Source organism: Triturus cristatus, chromosome 8 (assembly GCF_964204655.1).
Source record: "Triturus cristatus chromosome 8, aTriCri1.1, whole genome shotgun sequence".
NCBI lineage: Eukaryota > Metazoa > Chordata > Amphibia > Caudata > Salamandridae > Triturus > Triturus cristatus.
Genome location: NC_140591.1, coordinates 1,055,682,098 through 1,055,701,020, shown reverse-complemented (window position 1 = coordinate 1,055,701,020; position 18,923 = coordinate 1,055,682,098). Strand labels below are relative to the sequence as shown.

The following is an 18,923-nucleotide window of genomic DNA, read 5'->3' as shown; positions in this document are numbered from 1 at the left end:
TGGTGTAGACAATGCAGAAAATGAGCAACTAATCATTCTAGTTAATGGTGTTCCTACTAAGAATAAAAAAATCTGGCAAGAGTTAGTGGATGTTAGAAAAGTGCAAAAGGCGTCATTGTATCTGTTAAAAAATGATGAGTACTATAGAAATGTGCTAGTTGGAGAAGAAGAAATAGATTTAGCAGAAGATACTGAAACATTAAGTGGACAAATTGAAAAAGTGGACATGTCCAGATGTGAAGAGATCCATGAACATCACAGTGTACATCCACTTCATTCCAAAGAGGTGATGGGGAATAGGATTGAGTTGTTTCAAATGAGAAAAGCAACAGGAAGTGCCATGAGTGTATGGGAAGAGAGTTTGGAAGCTCGTTGTTTCCCGCAGTTGTTTCCAACAGGAAAAGGTGGACGATTTGATGAACGTCCTGTGCAGATTCCTGCATCTGAATATCGGACAACAAGATTATATGCAGAAGATCCAAGATTTCGACAATGTATCCCTTATATGTTTCATCTTCTGTTTGAAAGTGACTTGTCTGGACTTTCATATGCAGTAAATCACATTTTAAAAACTGGAATGCATCTTCAAAATGTAACTGCAAAGGATTTTATGGATAAAGTGCATCAGAGAGATGATCATTTAGAATCTCAGTTGATTAATCCGATGGCATGTCAGCGTGGGACTAATGAATATTGGTACCGTCGACATGGAGAACTGAAATGTATGCTACGGAACTTGGGAACTCCTACATGGTTCGTTACACTAAGCTGTGCTGAGTATGCTTGGGATAATTTACTTGAATTTCTTCGAGAGGCAAATTCCAATATAAAAAATATTGAATACAATACACCTGGAGAATTGTGCTCTTTGGATCCTGTCAATGTATGCAGATATTTCAATCATAGATTTGAAGCTATGATGTCTTTCATCTGCAATAAAAAGAATCCTCCTCTTGGAGAAGTTGTGGATTTCTTTTGGAGAAAGGAGTATCAAGCAAGAGGTGCTCCTCACATACATATGTTGTTATGGGTCAAGGACGCCCCCAAATTTGGAACAGATTCAGATGAAGCTGTTCTGTCTTTCATTGAACATTATGCTACATGTGCTCTTCCAAATAGAGGAGAAGACAAAAACTTAAAACAACAAGTCTTACGATTTCAAAGCCACAGGTGTGTAAAATACTGTAGACGAAAGTACAAGTCAAAGGATAAGTTCTATACCAAATGTCGTTTTGGATTTCCACGACCTGTATTATCCAAAGGATGAGTGACCAGTTTTTTGTCAGCTTTACGACATACCATCACAAGAAAGTCTCCGAAAAACACCTATAACTTAAGAAAAAGCGAAGAATCAAAATACATAAATGACTACAATCCAGTTATTTTATCCATGTGGAACGCTAACATGGATATTCAGCATGTTGCGGACAATTCCATTGCTGTTGCTCGATATGTAACATCTTACATTACTAAATCAGAAAAGACTGAATTGAAAGAAATGTGGGAAGAGATTTCTCATGAGAAGACTCTAATTAAGAAATTATACAGTTTCAGTTTGAAGATGTTATCGCATCGTGAAATTGGAGCATATGAATGTTCAGATCGGTTATCATCTACAAGTCTATATTCCAAAAGTGGAAGAATCATTTGGGTGAGTCTAGGTCTTGCAGGAATGCGAAATCGGGTACTGAGATCCATTCAAGAAATTGAATATTTAGCAGAAAATGACCCAGAAAGTACAGATATTTTGAAAACGAATATGTTGGACACATACTATCCAAATAGAAGTCATCATCTTGAGAACATGTGTCTCTATGAAGTGCTGCAAAACTACACTTTTAAACGGAATACTACAGAGAACATCAACGATGGAAAATATGGAGTGATTGGTTCCGAAGGATGTCTGGTGAAACAAAGGAAAGGAAATTTTATTAATCACAGGAAACTGAGTTGCGACACTGCTGACAAAAGGGAATTTTACTATCTATCCCTTTTGCAAATGTTCAAACCATGGCGTTCAGAACTGGAATTACTTGGAGATTTTCCCAGCTATGAAGATTCATTTAATGCTTGTAAAGATAGCATACAATGCAGTGCTTTCGCAAATTATGTCAAAATGTTGAATGATGAAATTGATCAAGAAGCTATAATTGCAGTTGAGATTGCTAGAGACAGTTCTCAAGACAGTCAAAGTTCTGCTGCACTGAGTCAAGATCCACTAGGACAACCAATTGTTGAAAATGAAGCAGTGATTGCAATGAATGAGGTGGAAACAGCAATGTATCAAGCTCAAGAAGATGTAATACAGTTGGGAAACTTGGAAGAGCAACTAAATGTTGAACAGAAACAAATATATCAGTAAGTGAAAGAGCAGATTGACCATGGATTACTTCATGAAAAGAGAGGCTGCTCATGTACATCATTTCAACCTATCCGAATGTATGTGAGTGGTCAAGCTGGAACAGGAAAACGTTTCTTAATTAAAGTAATTACAAGTTATCTGCAGAAAACAGCTGAGTCACATTTGTCTTGTGTTGTCACTGCTCCAACTGGGTTGGCAGCTCATAACATTAAAGGAATTACTTTACATTGTTTACTAATGCTGCCAGTAGAGCATGAGAATTAATTGGAATACCACAAGCTATCTGGAGAAGCTTGTTGTGACGTTTCAAGTCCTGAAGAAAATGAAACTTCTTATTATTGATGAGTTGAGCATGGTCTCAAACTTGATGCTTGCCTTTGTGCATTTAAGAATGCAGCAAATTCTTAAAACAGAGTATGACGTGTTATTTGGAGGAAAACACGTGATAGTTTTTGGAGATCTAATGCAACTGACTCCGGTAAAAGGACAACCGGTATTTAAAACACTTGCCCATGAAGATACCAGAAAGTCTCTTGGCACTGTTGGTAATGTGAACATTTGGAGTAATTTTGAATACAAAGTACTGACAACAAATATGCGACAGGCAAGTGATGCTGAATATGGAAGTATTCTTCAAGATATAAGAATTGGAATTCTTTCAAAACAAGGGAAAGAAGCTTTGGAGAGTCGATTACTTTGCAATGTCTTTCCAAATGAAAATGCAGTTCCTGCAAAAGTGTACGTGGAAATTGCTAAAAAATAAGTCAGTGATTTGCTTAATGCCAACACTGCATGAGTGTTCAATGTTCAACGAAGAATTATTAAAACTGGAAAATGAAGAAATTGTAAAAATGGAAGCCATCGATAAAATACTGCATGAAGGAATCACTATTATTTTGACGGGAAAGTTGAGATCAAAACTGGATTGTTTAGAAAAAAAATATCTAAAACTGCTGGCTTAGAAAAGACACTATATGCGTGTGTAAACTGTCGGGTAATTTTAAGGCGTAATTTGGATGTAGAGAAAGGTTTAGTTAATGGTGCAATGGGTAAAAGTGGTGGATTGTGTGAATTATCGGAAAAAAGACGGAATTGAATTTTTAAAAATTAAATTTGATCAGATTGATGAAGTTAAAGAAATTGGTTGTTGTTCAGTTCGTTTTTTGCTTATTAAAGATTTATATGTCCGTAGGAAACAATTTCCATTTTCTCTGGCATACGCAGTGACTATTCATAAATCTGAAGGATTAACTGTAGACAGTGCATTGGTGAACATTGGATCTACCGTATTTAAAGAGGGTATGGCATATGTTGCTTTGTCGTGAGTCAGAACATTATCTGGTTTGTTTTTGATTGATTTTGATGAGACAAAGGTTACTGCAGATGCAAACTGTGTAAAAGAGTATAATAGGTTAAGAAGGGTGTATGCTCCAAATTTAGGTCAATGTCCTGTATTTGAAAAGCGTGTGGTTGGTCGAAAAAGAAGGTTAGAGAATATCTGTACTGAAGGTGTCAAGAAGGGAAAAGAACAAGATAATGTTGTGATTGCAGGTAAAAAGAAATTGGACACTGTTGGAGAGATTGTTGGTTATCAGTTTGAAAATAGTTCTGGTGTCAACTGCTATGCTAATGTAGTGGTCAATGTTGTTTTTTATCTTGAAGGTTTCAGATGTTCGTAGTCTTTTGGATGTGTGTTCTGGTTCTACACAATTTACACAAAATATCCAACAAGATGCTCAGGAATTTTTAATGTATATGCTCACCATTTTTGAAAATGAAGGTGTAGAAATAGAAAATATTTTTGGCCTTTCTTACAAATGGGAGCATTATTGTGAAAATTGCATGTATACATGTAGCACCAATGTAGACACTGAGAGATTTCTGTATTTAACATTACCAGACTGTAAATCAGTGTCTTTCAATAAATTAGTTAAAGGTGCAATTCAAAACATGGAGTGTAGCCAATATAAATCAGAAATGTTATCCACATTATTCTTAACAAAATATGGAAAATACATAATTTTAATGATGCAACGTTGTACAGCTGACGGAAGAAAATTGAATAAAGCAATTTGTAGCAGCACAACTATCAATATCAGGAAGGACTTTTGTAGCAATTGCAATTAATTTCTATGATAGTCCTTCCACAACATCTGGACATTACATTGCCCAACTAAAATGGGCCTACCTAATATTTTTAAAGCCAATGTTTTAGGAAGATAATTCACTCTCTGAGTATTCTATTATTATAATTTAATAGGACTACCATTGGACAATTTACATAAAGAAGGAGTGCAAAAATACCATTTGGCATCAAGGAAAGGTATATTTTTGTATTATGGACTTTTTGGTGGTCATTCATTCGGTGATTATTTTAATGCGGCAATATTTACCGTTTTTATAAGCTGTAAGCATTTCATATATGTGTGATTTGTATTTTCTGGTATTTTACTGAGAATAGTATGTCGTTTTCTTTTTAACAATCTTTCTGATTGTTTTTTTTTTGCCCGCTGTTAAGTGATGAGTACGATTGAAATCACTATTTCTAGTGAAATTCAATATATTCTGAAAACAGCAAAAAAGGCAAACAAATTACTTTGTGGAAATTATGCTGTGTTGTAAATAAAATGTATTATTACATGTTATAATTTTTTTTTTCTTTTCTTTCACAGATCCAAATTTTAAAATAAGCAATTTATATGAATTTAGATTGCAATGAAAATATGAAAAAAATTTATACCATTTTTTATTCCTATTACTGAGAAGGTAAGTTTAACTAAGTCTCAATATGCAGAATGACGAGGTATGCAAGAGGCTACAAAGTTGAAACACGTTTCTAAAAACACTCTGTCTATACCTATGTAGTTTTGAAATCTGACTATAATCAGAATTCATGTGACCTGCAAAAAAAGAGATTTGAGGGGTTCATAATATTTCCCATTGTACCTATTGAAGGACCGCAATCATTTCAATCATTCTTCTTTGAGCATCTTTGCAGACAAAACTCTGTGCTTACCATCTATCATTCGCAAGGAATTAAAACCGGAAATATGTCACTTTTTGTAACATAGTTATTGCGCAAGACACTTGTTTATATTTACAAAGAGAGGAAAAGGCACTCTGTGTACTTTTTCTACTCCATGTAAAAACAACCTCATCATACACACCACTTTGCGTTGAAAGGGTGTTCTATAAGTGTTGTTGTGCATGATTGCACTGAATACTCATAGAACAAGATATATCTCTAGATTTATCAGAAATCATAAATCTCGATATGTATGTGAATGCTGCACCATTCTAAAATTGGTGTAGGTAAGCACAATAAGGAAAATTATTTTTATTTCACCACATTTTTATATCTTCAATGCATGCTAAAATGTTCAGCATACATTGAAGGAGAAGAATGCATTTTCTCATTGTTTTTGTGCAGGAAGGTGTGTCTTCCTGCAGAAAAACAAACAGCACATGACACAGATATCCTTGCACTATGGTGCAAGGGTGCCTGTGTCACCACATGGCTGCAGTTTAAGCAGCCGTGCAGAGAGAAGCATAGATTTGCAACATATTTATGTACATATGTTGCATTCCTATGCTTCGGAACTACTACAGCACACTGTAGTTAAAGAGGTTACTGTGTGATGCTGCAGCACTTCCTCATAGTTCTGCACTTATACATTCACCATATGCAACTAATGCATTCATTCACTCAATTACGTACTACACATACATTCATCTAAACTTTCACACACTAACAAAGAAATTTAGCTCTTTTTTTAAACCAGGAAAGTTAGTTCTTACAAGAACTTTTTTTTTCTTCTTTCTTCTTTTATATATTTTTTGGGTTTTTCTAACAATTTTGTGATTTTTTTGTTTTTCTGGAAAAAAACAAAACACAAAACAGGAGGAACCAAACAATGAACTTGAGGGAACAAAAATAAATAAAAAAATAAACTAGCAAATGTGACTTTCTTGCCGGCGGCAGATCAGATTGATCGACTGCTCACCGTAGCACAAAGTCGCATTGCACTTAGTGCAGAGCACTTTTAAATATTGAAATTGAGGACTTATGTCCAAGTTTTGGGCTGATGGATGCACTCTTGAAGTGCTCGGCTGCGATGAGGTGGAAGGCGCAGGAGCAGGAGTGTTTCTCATCCATTGGCACTATTGTCGTGCAAGATTGTTCGGATGAAGGGTCCTCAGGTGCTTCATCATACTTGCCGTGCCGCACGAGTATTTCTTGTTAGGATCCCCTCGCAACAGCACTCTTTTGCAAATCTTGCACGTGACCAAGGTGGTTTTGGTCTTATTCTGCCCCTCGGGAAAAGTAAAACATTTCCACACCACTGAAGAAAAACGTTCTTTGGGTGGTGCCTCCACCAAAAATTCCTCCTCAGATGAATGAGGAGATGCAGGTGATGCCTGCTGCCCTGAAGCCATTTTTAGTTGAAAAAAGTTAGAGCTAAGTGTAAACCTAGTCTAAAAAATCTTCTTCTCTGCAAAGAGATGCTCCTCCAAAGAAGGTCAAAGAAGAATGATTGAATTGGGTGGGGTCTTTCAATAGTTAGAACAGGAAGTGTAATGAACCAATCAAATCTCTTTTTTTGCAGGTCACATGGGATCCGCATACGCATACGCATACGCAGCACGCACCCAGCGCGGATTCGCGAAATTGAATTAAAAAAAATTATAGGATTAGATGTAAAAATATATTACTTTTAAGACTAGTTTAGAGTTTGTCTTCAATTAATATTCACATGAAATACATATATATATGTTTTTTTAAAATGTTAAATATTTCGCGGGTCCGCGCACCTACAGCGTCATAGACGCATATGACGCATCGCGGAAGCGCGTAAACGTCGCGTTACGTACATCGAACGTGTCGCGTATAGGCTGGGAGTCGCATACCAGTCGCATTGCAATCGCGCACTAAACATGTACCCAACGCATACCATGCACGGATGCTAACGCGTAGGGATCGAGAACGGTGCGCATAGGGTGCGCGGATCCAAAAAACGTGGAAAAAAATTTATAAAACAAAGTTTTGAACATATAGTTACAAAATATTTTGAAAAATGTAAAAAAATATGTTTGAAAAACCCAATAAATTCAAATAATATTTTTTTATTTTTAAAAGAATTAATTGAAAAAAAAAGTTTAAAAAATGGTGATTAAAAAGTATTTTAAAAAAAACATAATGAAATTGACACACTGAATTTGAAAAATATAGAAATCCAATCAAAATCATTAAACATGATATCTTGAGAGATAAGTTAAAGATAGGAATTAGCATTTAAGAAACCTTTGAAATTCACTGAAAAAAACATAGGTTTCATGCACGTTATAGTTAGAAATTGACATTTAAAAATCCTTTGAAATTCACTGAAAAAACCAAAGGTTTCAGGGGCGTTATAGTTAGGAATTGGCATTTAAAAAACCTTAGAAATTCACTGAAAAAACCATAGGTTTCAGGGGCGTTATAGTTAGCTGGACATTTCCCCCGTACAAAACCCTTGAAATTCCCCTGTTATAGTTAGTTCAGCTAACTATAACTCACGCCCCCACAATGCACTGCTGATGACGTCACATATTACATCACTCATGACATGGTCAGTGACATCACTGATGACATCACTGATGACATCTCAAACTACATCACCACCCGGGCGCCTCATTTAAATGAAGCTCGGGAGCCCGCGCTTCATTAATTTTTTTATTTTGGCAGGATTCGCGAACCCACGCAAATCCCGCTGATTTTGATTAAAAAAAATTGTTGTTTTTGGCCCTGGGGGTCCTTGTGTGACCCCCTGAGCAGGCCTAAAGGTTCAGGGTGTTTCTACCCTTTTCTTCATTTTTCACCTTTTTTTCTCTGTTTTCATGTGACTCCGTTCTAACGAGTCACAAGATGGCTGTCAACACTTCCTGGTTTGAAGTGTTGGCAGCCAATCAGAGTGAAGTTTGTGGTCGGCAAGGTTCGCGAACCCTCCTCGATCACAGATATCAAAACTTTTTCTTTCTTTAATTTCTCAGGAACTACTGAACGGATTTACACCATTTAACAAAAACGACTCTTTCTGAACCAAGGGCTACCTTTTTCCCAAATTTGGTGTAATTCTGTTCAGCAGTTCAGCCCCCCCACCCTATTTATTTTCTAGCCCCGGGTGGGTACGGGTCCCCGGGGCTGGGGGGCCCCCATTAACTTTTACACATTTTGCCCCGGGAATTTGGCCCCCCCAGGGGCTAATTATTAAGGGAGCGCGGAAGCCCGTGCTTCGTTTTTGTTTACCTCCAGTAAGCACCATGGAGCTACGTTGCAGAGAGTTGTAAAAAGGGGTGTGGCCTCTGAACAACTCTCTGCAACGCAGCTCTCTGGCGCATATTGGAGGTACCTGGTGGGCTAGTTGCCCCCCAGGGACCCTCAGGATTGAGGAGGAATTAATTCCCCAACTTAAACGGCGCCACAGGGTGTGTTTGCAGACATGTCACTTCAGGCCATGCCTCCTTACTTCACCAATGTGCAAACGTGCCCCGTGGCACGTTTTAAGTTGGGAGATTAACTCTCACGAGTTATAGTTAGCTGAACTAACTATAACGGTGGAATTTCAATGGTTTTGTATAAGTGAAATGTCCAGCTAATTATAACACCCCTGAAACCTATGATTTTTTCTGTGAATTTCTAAGGTTTTTTAAATGCTAATTCCTAACTATAACATGCCTGAAACCTCTGTTTTTTTAAGTGAATATATATACATATAGACACACACACACATAGATGAATATGTCACTTAATTCAGACTTTTCTCGATTTGTTGATTTTCTTGGTTCATGCAATTTATCAGTTGTTTACCAAAAAATAAAAAAAATAGGATTAGTAAATGCCATCCACTCCAAACAGAAAAAAGACAAAAGTCTTATACCGTTCCAGGGACAGTATTAAAGCTTTGGATTTATATTGTATTGATAAAATACGATCAAAGCCAACCAGTACATTTTCTAGCTGGACATAGATAATGGCTCTGTGCCAATCCTATGCTTGAAAACTCTGCTAGAAAAACAGACATTTGTGATAAGCAGATCTGGAGTGTTGGTGGTGTTGTTGAGCTTTCCACATAAAGGAGCTGATTCCCACCTATATACCCACTGAAAAACACCAAACATTGTTTCGAAGTAGTCCGGGTTGATGGGGTATGATTAGGGGGCTTAAACACAAAACACGTAATGCTGATAAATTCCCCAGATAAGGTATTCATGTATCCTGAAACTATATACATCTTTACCCGATGTCCATGAACATGTATATAGATTCCTTAGAGTGTATGCACACTAGACCCTGGGGACCTCAATTACAGGTTGGTGGAGTGCAAACCCCATCATTCCAATCTTGTGGTTCCCCTACTTCAGTATAGGTGGGGAAAGCAGCAGGTGGTGACTGAGGAGCCTCTTTTGGCTCTGCAGTTGGAAGCCTTTGACTGTTGTACCATCCACCACAGGTTTAGGGCTATCCTTCCATCATACATTTTTCCTTTTCAGGACTGCCAAGCAAAGCCTGGTTGTCCTGCTTAGGAACCAATATACATGACCATCAGGCATTGGTAAAATACTCTCAGTGCATCAGGTCAATTTTCTGTTTGCTTTTTTGAAAGCAAACTCCCCCTTTGGAGGTTTGTTTCTGAAACAAAGAATGGAGAGCCAGACAAAACAGCATGGCATCCGCTCAGTATACTATTCTGTGTTGTGTGCAATTACTGCAACTGTGGATTCAAAGACAACAGTAAGTTCACTGCCAGGCAGGTCAGAATGTCATGATTTGTTATTCTTTCTACCACTGGCAGAATAGAGAGTATGGGCCCCACTTACCTTGTAGGCTGGCAGGTTGCCTACTGACACCTAAATAACCCCCTTATTTTTGGTAAACAATTAATACATTGGCTAAACAAAAAAATCATCAAACCAAGAAAATACTTTGAATGAAGTGAGAGATTAGACATACACATGCTTAATTTTGTGCAATTTCGTTTAGCGTTGTTGAAATCTTCACAGAGAAAGTAACATACAATTATTTCCACTTCAGAACTTCAATTGGATTTCGAACCCCTTTTATGATGTATACATGTAGAGATATATCCGTGGTATTTACCCATTCACTTGACAGTTATGAATATTAGTGGGTATGTGAAAAAGGAATTTCACTTTAGTGAGAACATCTTGGTATTTTTCTTTCAGATGGAAAAGAATATGATGCCTATGTGTCGTATCTAAAATATTCGAAGCTTGATGCTGAAGCTGAAACAAAGTTTGCACTGGATGTTCTATCCCGCACACTCGAAGACTCTTTTGGATACAAGTTGTGTATATTTGAGAGGGATGTTTTGCCTGGCAGAGGTAAGAAAATGCATCCTTCAAAGAAAGTAGCACAAGATTTTTCTCTGATTTAGATTGATGTACTTTTATATCTAAAAAGAAAGGGACACGGGTTAAAGAATACTAAATTGTGAAAATAGGGCGTACAATGATTCATATGTGAAAGAAGTTGTTGATGATTCAAAATAGTGCAGAGGAAGCTTTAATAGCATATTGGCCATATGCAAATAAATTATATGCGTGTGTAATTAATATTTTAGCAAATAAATGTAAATGTAAATGTTGTAGACTTGTAAAGCGCACAGCTGCCCCAGCAACGGGGCATCCCGGCGCTGTAGACCGCTGGGGAACCCGTCCTGGCTATCCCTGTGAGATGGTCCCTTTCTGGGTATCTCCAAGGTGAAACCAGGCATCCCCGGCGTCTGTGGGGGGCCGTTGTAGAGATGAGGCAAGCTTAATGCCCAGAGTTGCCGAGTGTGTTCCTGGTTAGAGTAGGTACCGTGGCGAGAATTATCGAGTCCGTTTTTACCCTGGTCTACGACCCTGCCGCGTCGGGAATTGAACCCTGGTCCCTGGCCGATTCTCTGCTTACGGGTCTGCCGCCTCTAACTAGTGAGCCCCACCTCTCCACAGTAGTTAACAATTGTATTAGGCTTATAAAGATGTTTATTCAGGAATCTGTTGCTAAACCTTGGTACTAACATCAAGGGTTTCATGAGAGAAAATTGCATATGATACACCCATAGCTACAACAAATCATCATCACAGGTAAGAAATAATTAGTTTACAAATCCTACATTAATTTAGTTGAAAGAAATACCACGAGGTGACCGAAATAAAACTGAAATGAAGGAAATCAAATGTAGGTCTTGGGACTGTAGACAATGAGAAGGAATGATTAATGTAGGTCAAAAGTACTGTTTGACCAGGACCTGTGTACCCTCTGATACTGACTGGCAATGTTAGAAAGGGAGATACACGATTGACCTGAGCCAAAGGTTACGGAGGAGTAGGACATGGGTACCATTTGTGGCCGACCATTAATGAAGGTAGACCAGGCAAGCCACTGAGCAGAACAATCCAGGTCCTACAGAGATGAACCGTAGTGTTTCCATCCGTCCCATCAAGGAATTCCAGGCTATGCGGTAGGATGTGCTCATTTAGTCCCGCTTCCAATGACAATCTGGATGGAGTCTGTCCTAGTTCTTACTCAAGTTATTGTTGACGAGCCGACTTCAGAGCACCACGGTTTGACAAACCTCAGTATGTGAAGGACATACACAGCTCTGCGGTGTTGTGCCAGTGATCATGGTTTGTCCTGAAGAGACCCATGGGAAATAGAGTGTGGTTCAAACCATTGGTACTGAAATAGGGATTGTCTAGGTGTAAAAAAACCTCTCCCCAAAAATCTGAATTCGCATTTTACTGCGTCATTTCAAACAGTAGTTGACTTCCTTACTGTATATATGTATAACATTTTATTTTTCACTTCACTGCACCTTTGACCATTATACCATCTGCATCAATGTAAATAACATAACACCAATTTGGAAAATAAATACAAAGAGTCATAGTTGGCTTTGAGAAAGACTTTATTGTATTATCAGATTGTAACTTCATGGAGATTCATGAAATAGGTCCGCGGAACCCTTGTATTGATTTTCTGTTGTACCCTGGTTCCGTTAATGGGATTTAGGGTTTGGTCCTGTGTATTTTTTACTTTGAAGAGGTTGTATGTCACAACATATCAAGAGCAAGAACATTGACACTCTTCTATGTTGATTGCGGACTATTGACTTCAGACTTAGGACCCTTTTATGAGTTTGGCAGACCAATGGACTGCTGAACCAGTGGTGGCGGTCTGTGGACCGCCAGACTGGCAGTCCGCCTGCCGTATTAGCAGTGTAGCAGTTGGACCACCACAGGACTGCTGCTGCCACAAAGCATCCATGATCACCAGCGGTGGCGCATCAGTCTGAGGCCCCTAATGTGACCGCCATGAAAAGTGTGGTGGTGAGGAAACCAAGTGGGCCCTACAGGGCTCCCCTGTTGCCTCTGCACCATGAGGTGCATGCAGGGGGGCCCTGTGTGCATGCAATCCCAGTTCCGACAGGGCATGGACTTGGCAGTCCATGCCATGCAGGAACTGCCTTTGATTCTCCAGTTGCTGTGCCTTTTTCAAAGGCACCACAGTGGGACTGTCAAAGAGCCTCCCAATGGGGTAAAAATAAGTCGTACTCTGGCAGGTGGTCTTTAATGGCTTTGAGGGTCTCAGAGACGGGCGACAGCATGGTGGCCCACTTCAAGACCGCCAAAGTCATAATAGGCCCCTAAGCTTTAGTGAAAATCTATTATTCTTGACCACATCTACTTACCTTGACGATATGTTGGCAGTCAATATTGTTCAGTCGACAAAAGTGCTGGATAATATTTAGCCCTCAATATTCCAGTAGTAAATCAGGCTAGATAAAGATAAAGTCACAATTATGGTTATTTATACATTGAGTTAACCATACTTATTTAGCTACACCTGCACAATTAGTGTTTTAGCCTTTTTCTGACAAAAGGGATAAACCAAAATGTCACTCCTTACAACGCAGTGTTCTCTAGGCTGAGCACAATGCAAATTACTTATTTCTTTTTGCACATTGGCGAGGATGACATGTTACATGTCAGATTTAAACCGTAGGTAGCCGTGCACACCTTTTGGACAATTAAAGCTGACATACTATACATTTTAAAGTACCTTCATGCACTGAAACAATCCTTAGAGGCATATACATCTTGCTATATGTGCTGCAGAATACAGCACACATGAAAAAAGGAAGAACCAAGGAAAACATTAGATATTTCTCCTCTAAATGCCTCTATTAGGTAGAGAAACCTTTTTGGCACAAACCCGGTTTTACAAGTCTTTGTAAATCTGGCTTTGGGTCGAAATACATGGGTGGATGCAAGGAATATCTATTCCCCATCCATGTAACACCTACCCGAAGGTATGCTCTGCCTCGCATTACTTTGTACTTACTAAACTACTCAAAACCACACAAAGTGGCTTTCCATGGCTTCGTAAACACCAAAATGTATTTTGCCTCGGGCTGCATCACAAAAAAGTGCCTCAAACCCGATGAAAAATCATAGTGAATCTGGGCCTGGATTTGCATGAGGCGGGGGCAAAATCCCAAAGCCACGATAACAGATGCCTACAGTTTGGGCACATAGGGCAGGGCACATGAGTGTGTACCATACAGGGGATTTTCCCTCACCAGCAGGTAGAGAGGAGACATTTAGGTCCTGGACTTGTAGTTTCATGGTCTGCTCACCTCTGTAAAGCTGGCTATCAGGTAGACATCCGTTCTGGTTGTGCAGTAGTATTATTCTAGGGTCTCTGTGGAGCACCCCAGATTCGGTTGAAGAGAACTAGGAATCTGGAACAAATAGTGGGCCAGTAGCTCCCACTATTATACAGAATTAGGAGACAGGAGATTTGGATTCTCTATCTTGCTTTGCTGTTTCCAGGTTGGAGTACCCACAACGGAGGCGCAAAGAGGTGTGATCAGTCTGCACTTTGATTATCAGCAGTTACATTTGACAGTGATCAAGAAGAGAGACAAAGAACTGCCAGCTTCCAAAGTACCCCTCACATGCTGAGACAGGTTCTGCAGTCCCTCCATTTCCTCCTGCAACCCTTGAAATTGCAGTCTAAGAAAGACTGATCAGTAGCTTTCTGTATAAGAAAGGAATTAATTGTATGTTTAAGGGCAGCCTGTCTCCTCTTTCCCCATTTCAGTGACTGGTTCACCAACTCCAGTCTCAGGAATGTCAGTAATATACTTCCACTGTCTGAGAAAGCACCCCACCTGAACCTTGTCCACATGCAAAGCCCACTGGCTTCTGAAATGGAACCCAAAGGCCTTTCCCAGGCAATCATGCATTGCATCTTAAAACCAGGAGCATATATGCATATGCCAGGTGCTTGTGATCTCAGCATTAGGATTTTGGGTTCACCATTAGCAGTGGAAGTTTGGGTGGATGGGCCAATAAGCTCACATTCACCAGATGTAGGTAAAAATACTTGGTCAGACTCTAATTACTAATAGCCATGGGTAACTGTTACAAGTGTGAAACTTGTGACAGGAACAGTAGTCCTGCAGTCACTATGTAAAATGATTGGAGCACCCCTCCAGGTCCAGAACAAGAAGAAAACACTTTGTGAGGCAACAATCTAAAAACTAGCATAACAGATGCTCACAATTTGGTACACAGGGAAAGAGAAATGAGTGTATACTATGCCGCAGCTTTCCTACCCCAGCAGGTAGAGAGGTGAAATATGGGTCCTGGACTGGAAGTATCATAGTCTATGAATGGCAGGCAGATCTTCCCCCTGACTATGTTCATACAATTATAGAACATAGACTCTTGTACAATCCTTTTGGAAAGGGTCACTAGGTAAACCCACTAATATCAATATGGATCCCAAGGCTTCCCTAAGATTCCGTTCCAACCCTGTGCTACATGTGGAAGCTATTCAAAAACATGGGTTATGCCCTAATCACCCCAACACATCTGGGCAGAAGCATACAAAAGCGACAAGAGATTGATGTATGGGGATTGATAAAAAACAAGGGAAAAAATATATTATTACCCAAAGTGGTGGCACTTATGAACGATATCATCACTCACGGAGCTTTCCTCAATTCTTTCACGTCTCTGTTCAATCTCTTTTTTTTATATGAATGAATATATTTTTTCATAACACAAAAAAATGGTACATAAAAAACTCAATAATCCCAAAAACTCTTAGACCTTTCCATACCCATCCATTTTAACCTGATTGTGTCACAATACATATATATAGGCAATCCGAGGGGAGGTAGTCCTTTCCACACAACAAACCAGAGGGACACTACCCCTCTACTCAGTCCATGTAATGTGTGTGTTATCACATTACTATATAATTTTTTTAATTTCTTGCACTCCTCCTCTTCTTCTGGTTGAAGCTTTTCGACCCACTGATTCGGGCCTCATCAGGACATGGGTAACAAAACACAACCATAAAACATGAAGGTGCGTGACACGGTCAGGGGCATGTGAGAATCGATTTATCCACTCATCCGCTTTAAAGGTCCCCTGCAATGTGTCGCCAAGTCAAGCACTTCAGTATCAATGCACAAAGAGAACTTCCCATCCATATAAATCGGGTTTCCAGCCAGCATATGTTTAAATTAGATCCCTTCCGCTCTTAAAATTCTTCAGAGAAGCATTCTACTCTCCTATGCTCCTACGCTGGCGGTCTCATCCTCGCGGCTGCCTCCGTGGAAGCTAAGCACAATACACAGCACAAAAGGTATATGATTTAAGGGAGTTCTTCCCTCATTGCCACTGACATTGCAACATTTTGAAAAAACATAACAAATTAGTAAAGCATAGGAAAAACAAATGTTCCGTGTGATTCACATAAAACACGCCTTAAACTAAACACGTTTTGAAAGCTAGGCATTAGGAAAAAATACAATAGTAGGAAACAGGTCGTGTATTTCATTGTCCTTATATTTGGCTTTGATGAGGCAAGACAGAAACATTGGTTTGCAGCCAAAGTTCCTATTTTCAAACGATATGCGTCCAGAGTCAAACCCACTATTTGCTTCATGGGGGAGTCAACATTTGTAACCTACTCCACTGAATTGCTTTGAAAAGTAAACGAAGGACTATGAATGGGCGTACATCCCGAGACTGACCAGAAGTAACACATTTCTGAATTGTTTAGACCTGGTCTGATTGACTGCATTTTTATACATCTGGGAGACCGATGGAGTATTTTAGATTTGGAAGAAACTCGCCATTTTGATAGTGACAGTAACTACAATCCATTAGCAACGATAGTTTAGTTTTTCACAGTCACAATGAAAATGAATGAATGCCTAACCAACAATACAGTCTCCCCTCAAACAAGTAATATTAGTTTGTGCAAGATAGTATATGATTTTCTTTGTTTTGAACCATTTTTTATTGATGAATGAATGCCTAACCAACACTACAGTCTCCCCTCAAAAAAGTAATATTAATTTGTGCAAGATAGAATATGATTTTCTTTGTTTTGAACTATTTTTATTGATGAATGAATGCCTAACCAACACTACAGTCTCCCCTCAAAAAAGTAATATTAATTTGTGCAAGATAGAATATGATTTTCTTTGTTTCGAACCATTGTTATTGATTTCAATCAATGCAGACAATTTTGCATCAATGACAGTAGTCAGGTACAAACTACATCCCAGTACGGGTTCCCAGAGGAGATAGATTATGGTGGTGATAATCATGCTGGTATTAGCTATATGTAATGTTGTTTTAGTTGCTGCTAGTATTAGCTATTTAGCATTGTATCTTTTTTACCGCTGGTATTAACTATAACTCTCGGCCACAAACTGAAGTGTCTTATTTTATGGATGGAATCCGCTCTATGAAATGTTTCAAAGCTTACAAAACAGTGACAGTGGATATGACCCTAGGTGGCTAGCATATAATATACCTCCAAAAAGCAGATACATTAAACAAGCTTTCCTATTTTTACTCGTCAGAGTACAGCTTTGTTCTCCTTGAGGGGCGTGGAGTGTTTCTTCCAGCACTTTGGCTGTAATGCTCCGAGTGCATCTGCAACACAACAGATGAGTCTTCTGCTATTCAAGGTTAAAGACAGGGTAGGGATACTAGGTCACAGGTAGTATGTAGGGGCAGTACCTAAGTTGTGCCGGTGGTTGCTGGTGAGGCCCACAGGCAATTATTTTGTGAAACAGGCACATACGTTTCCTCATCAGACATTAATTGGGAGCAAGAGAGGAATACACAAGCACGGGGAAAGAAACAGTAAGGGAAAGACTGAAAAAGTCCCAAAGGGTGACAGCAGAAACCCACAAGAGTGATATAAACAGCCAGGCAGTGTCTGGTAGTGGTTTAAATAGGCATGAGGTGGATTTAAGACTACACATTTTGCAGTGCCGTGTATAATACCAAAGTGCCCTGGGGGTGCAAGAAGCCAGTGCAAATGGCAGTGTCTGTACCTCTGCGTTTCTTGAGAGAGCAATTACATTTGCTTATTTAAAATCTTGAAGCTATCTATTTGTATGATTTCTTTTCCATATTCTATTTTCAATTATTTTATGGCTCTCTGGACCTCACCTGGGCTTGGTTCACGTGGCCACAAACTACAAAACAATTAATAAAATGGACTTATGGATCCTGCAAGGGCACTCCTGGACGTCATTGTATAATACAATTAACAGTGCTCTTTACCTATTCTTCTTTTAAGATACAGATGTTTTTTTTTATTTTCCAGCCACTGTGGATGAGATTGATTCACTTATTGATAAAAGCAGAAGATTGATCATAATACTGAGCAAGAACTACACCTCTGACAGTGCAATGTATGAACTGGAGAGTGGACTCTACAAGTCACTGGTGGAACGAAAAACTAAAGTGATATTAATTGAATACAATCTTCCAGAAGACTTTACACTATTGCCAGAGTCTTTAGACCTGTTGAAGTCCAGCAGCAAACTAAAGTGGGAAGAAGATAGACCTCGTCCATTGAATTCAAAGTTTTGGAAGAAAATGCAATATTTAATGCCAGCAAAACCATTCAAGCCACCTGGCGAGAAACCGATAGCGTGCAATAGAAAGGTTGTGACTTTCTCTTCTGAGAATAACTGTGCACTGATTAATGTCTGCTCAAAGGAAAACTGAATATTTACAAATTGACATGTTTAATGTTTCAACCTACTTTAACTTTATGTTGCTAATAAATGACACTGTTTTTACACTTTGTTGCCAACATGATTTGGTTGTAATATCCAGAGATGAGATGAATGGCTTGGAGCACTGTTTGTCTTTCTTCTCACTGCAGAGAAAAATAAACATTTAATCTTCTCTGCAACCTGCAAACGAGATAGGCTACCTGCATACGTGAGTACCTGGAACAACCAATAAGGAGGGGACCGGGTCGTTACCTGACCTCTTTCACCCAGATATTTTTGGCATGTGGTGCCACTACAATGGTGAGCATTTTAAGATTCTTCCCCACATGCTGTGAATTTATTACAATGCTGTTTCTTTTAGAGTGGAAATTGCTGCGATCCCAAACGAATGCGTTTTGGGATTTAGGGGCATATTTACATGCCCCTATCCCCACCACAGCGTCACTTTC

General features: G+C 39.1%; 1 protein-coding gene across 2 annotated transcripts in view; it reads left to right on the top strand.

Annotated features, from left to right (window-relative positions):
• LOC146805373 (interleukin-18 receptor 1-like) overlaps nt 1-18,580 on the top strand; it is a 682,858-nt gene extending 664,278 nt beyond the window's left edge. For both annotated transcript variants that reach the window (XM_085622595.1, XM_085622594.1), the window contains 2 exons: nt 10,586-10,744; nt 18,057-18,580. In XM_085622595.1, coding sequence (XP_085478721.1) covers nt 10,586-10,744; nt 18,057-18,463 — 566 coding nt within the window. In that variant the 3' untranslated portion in view covers nt 18,464-18,580. The remainder of the gene's footprint in view (nt 1-10,585; nt 10,745-18,056) is intronic.
• The last annotated feature ends 343 nt before the right edge of the window (nt 18,581-18,923 follow it).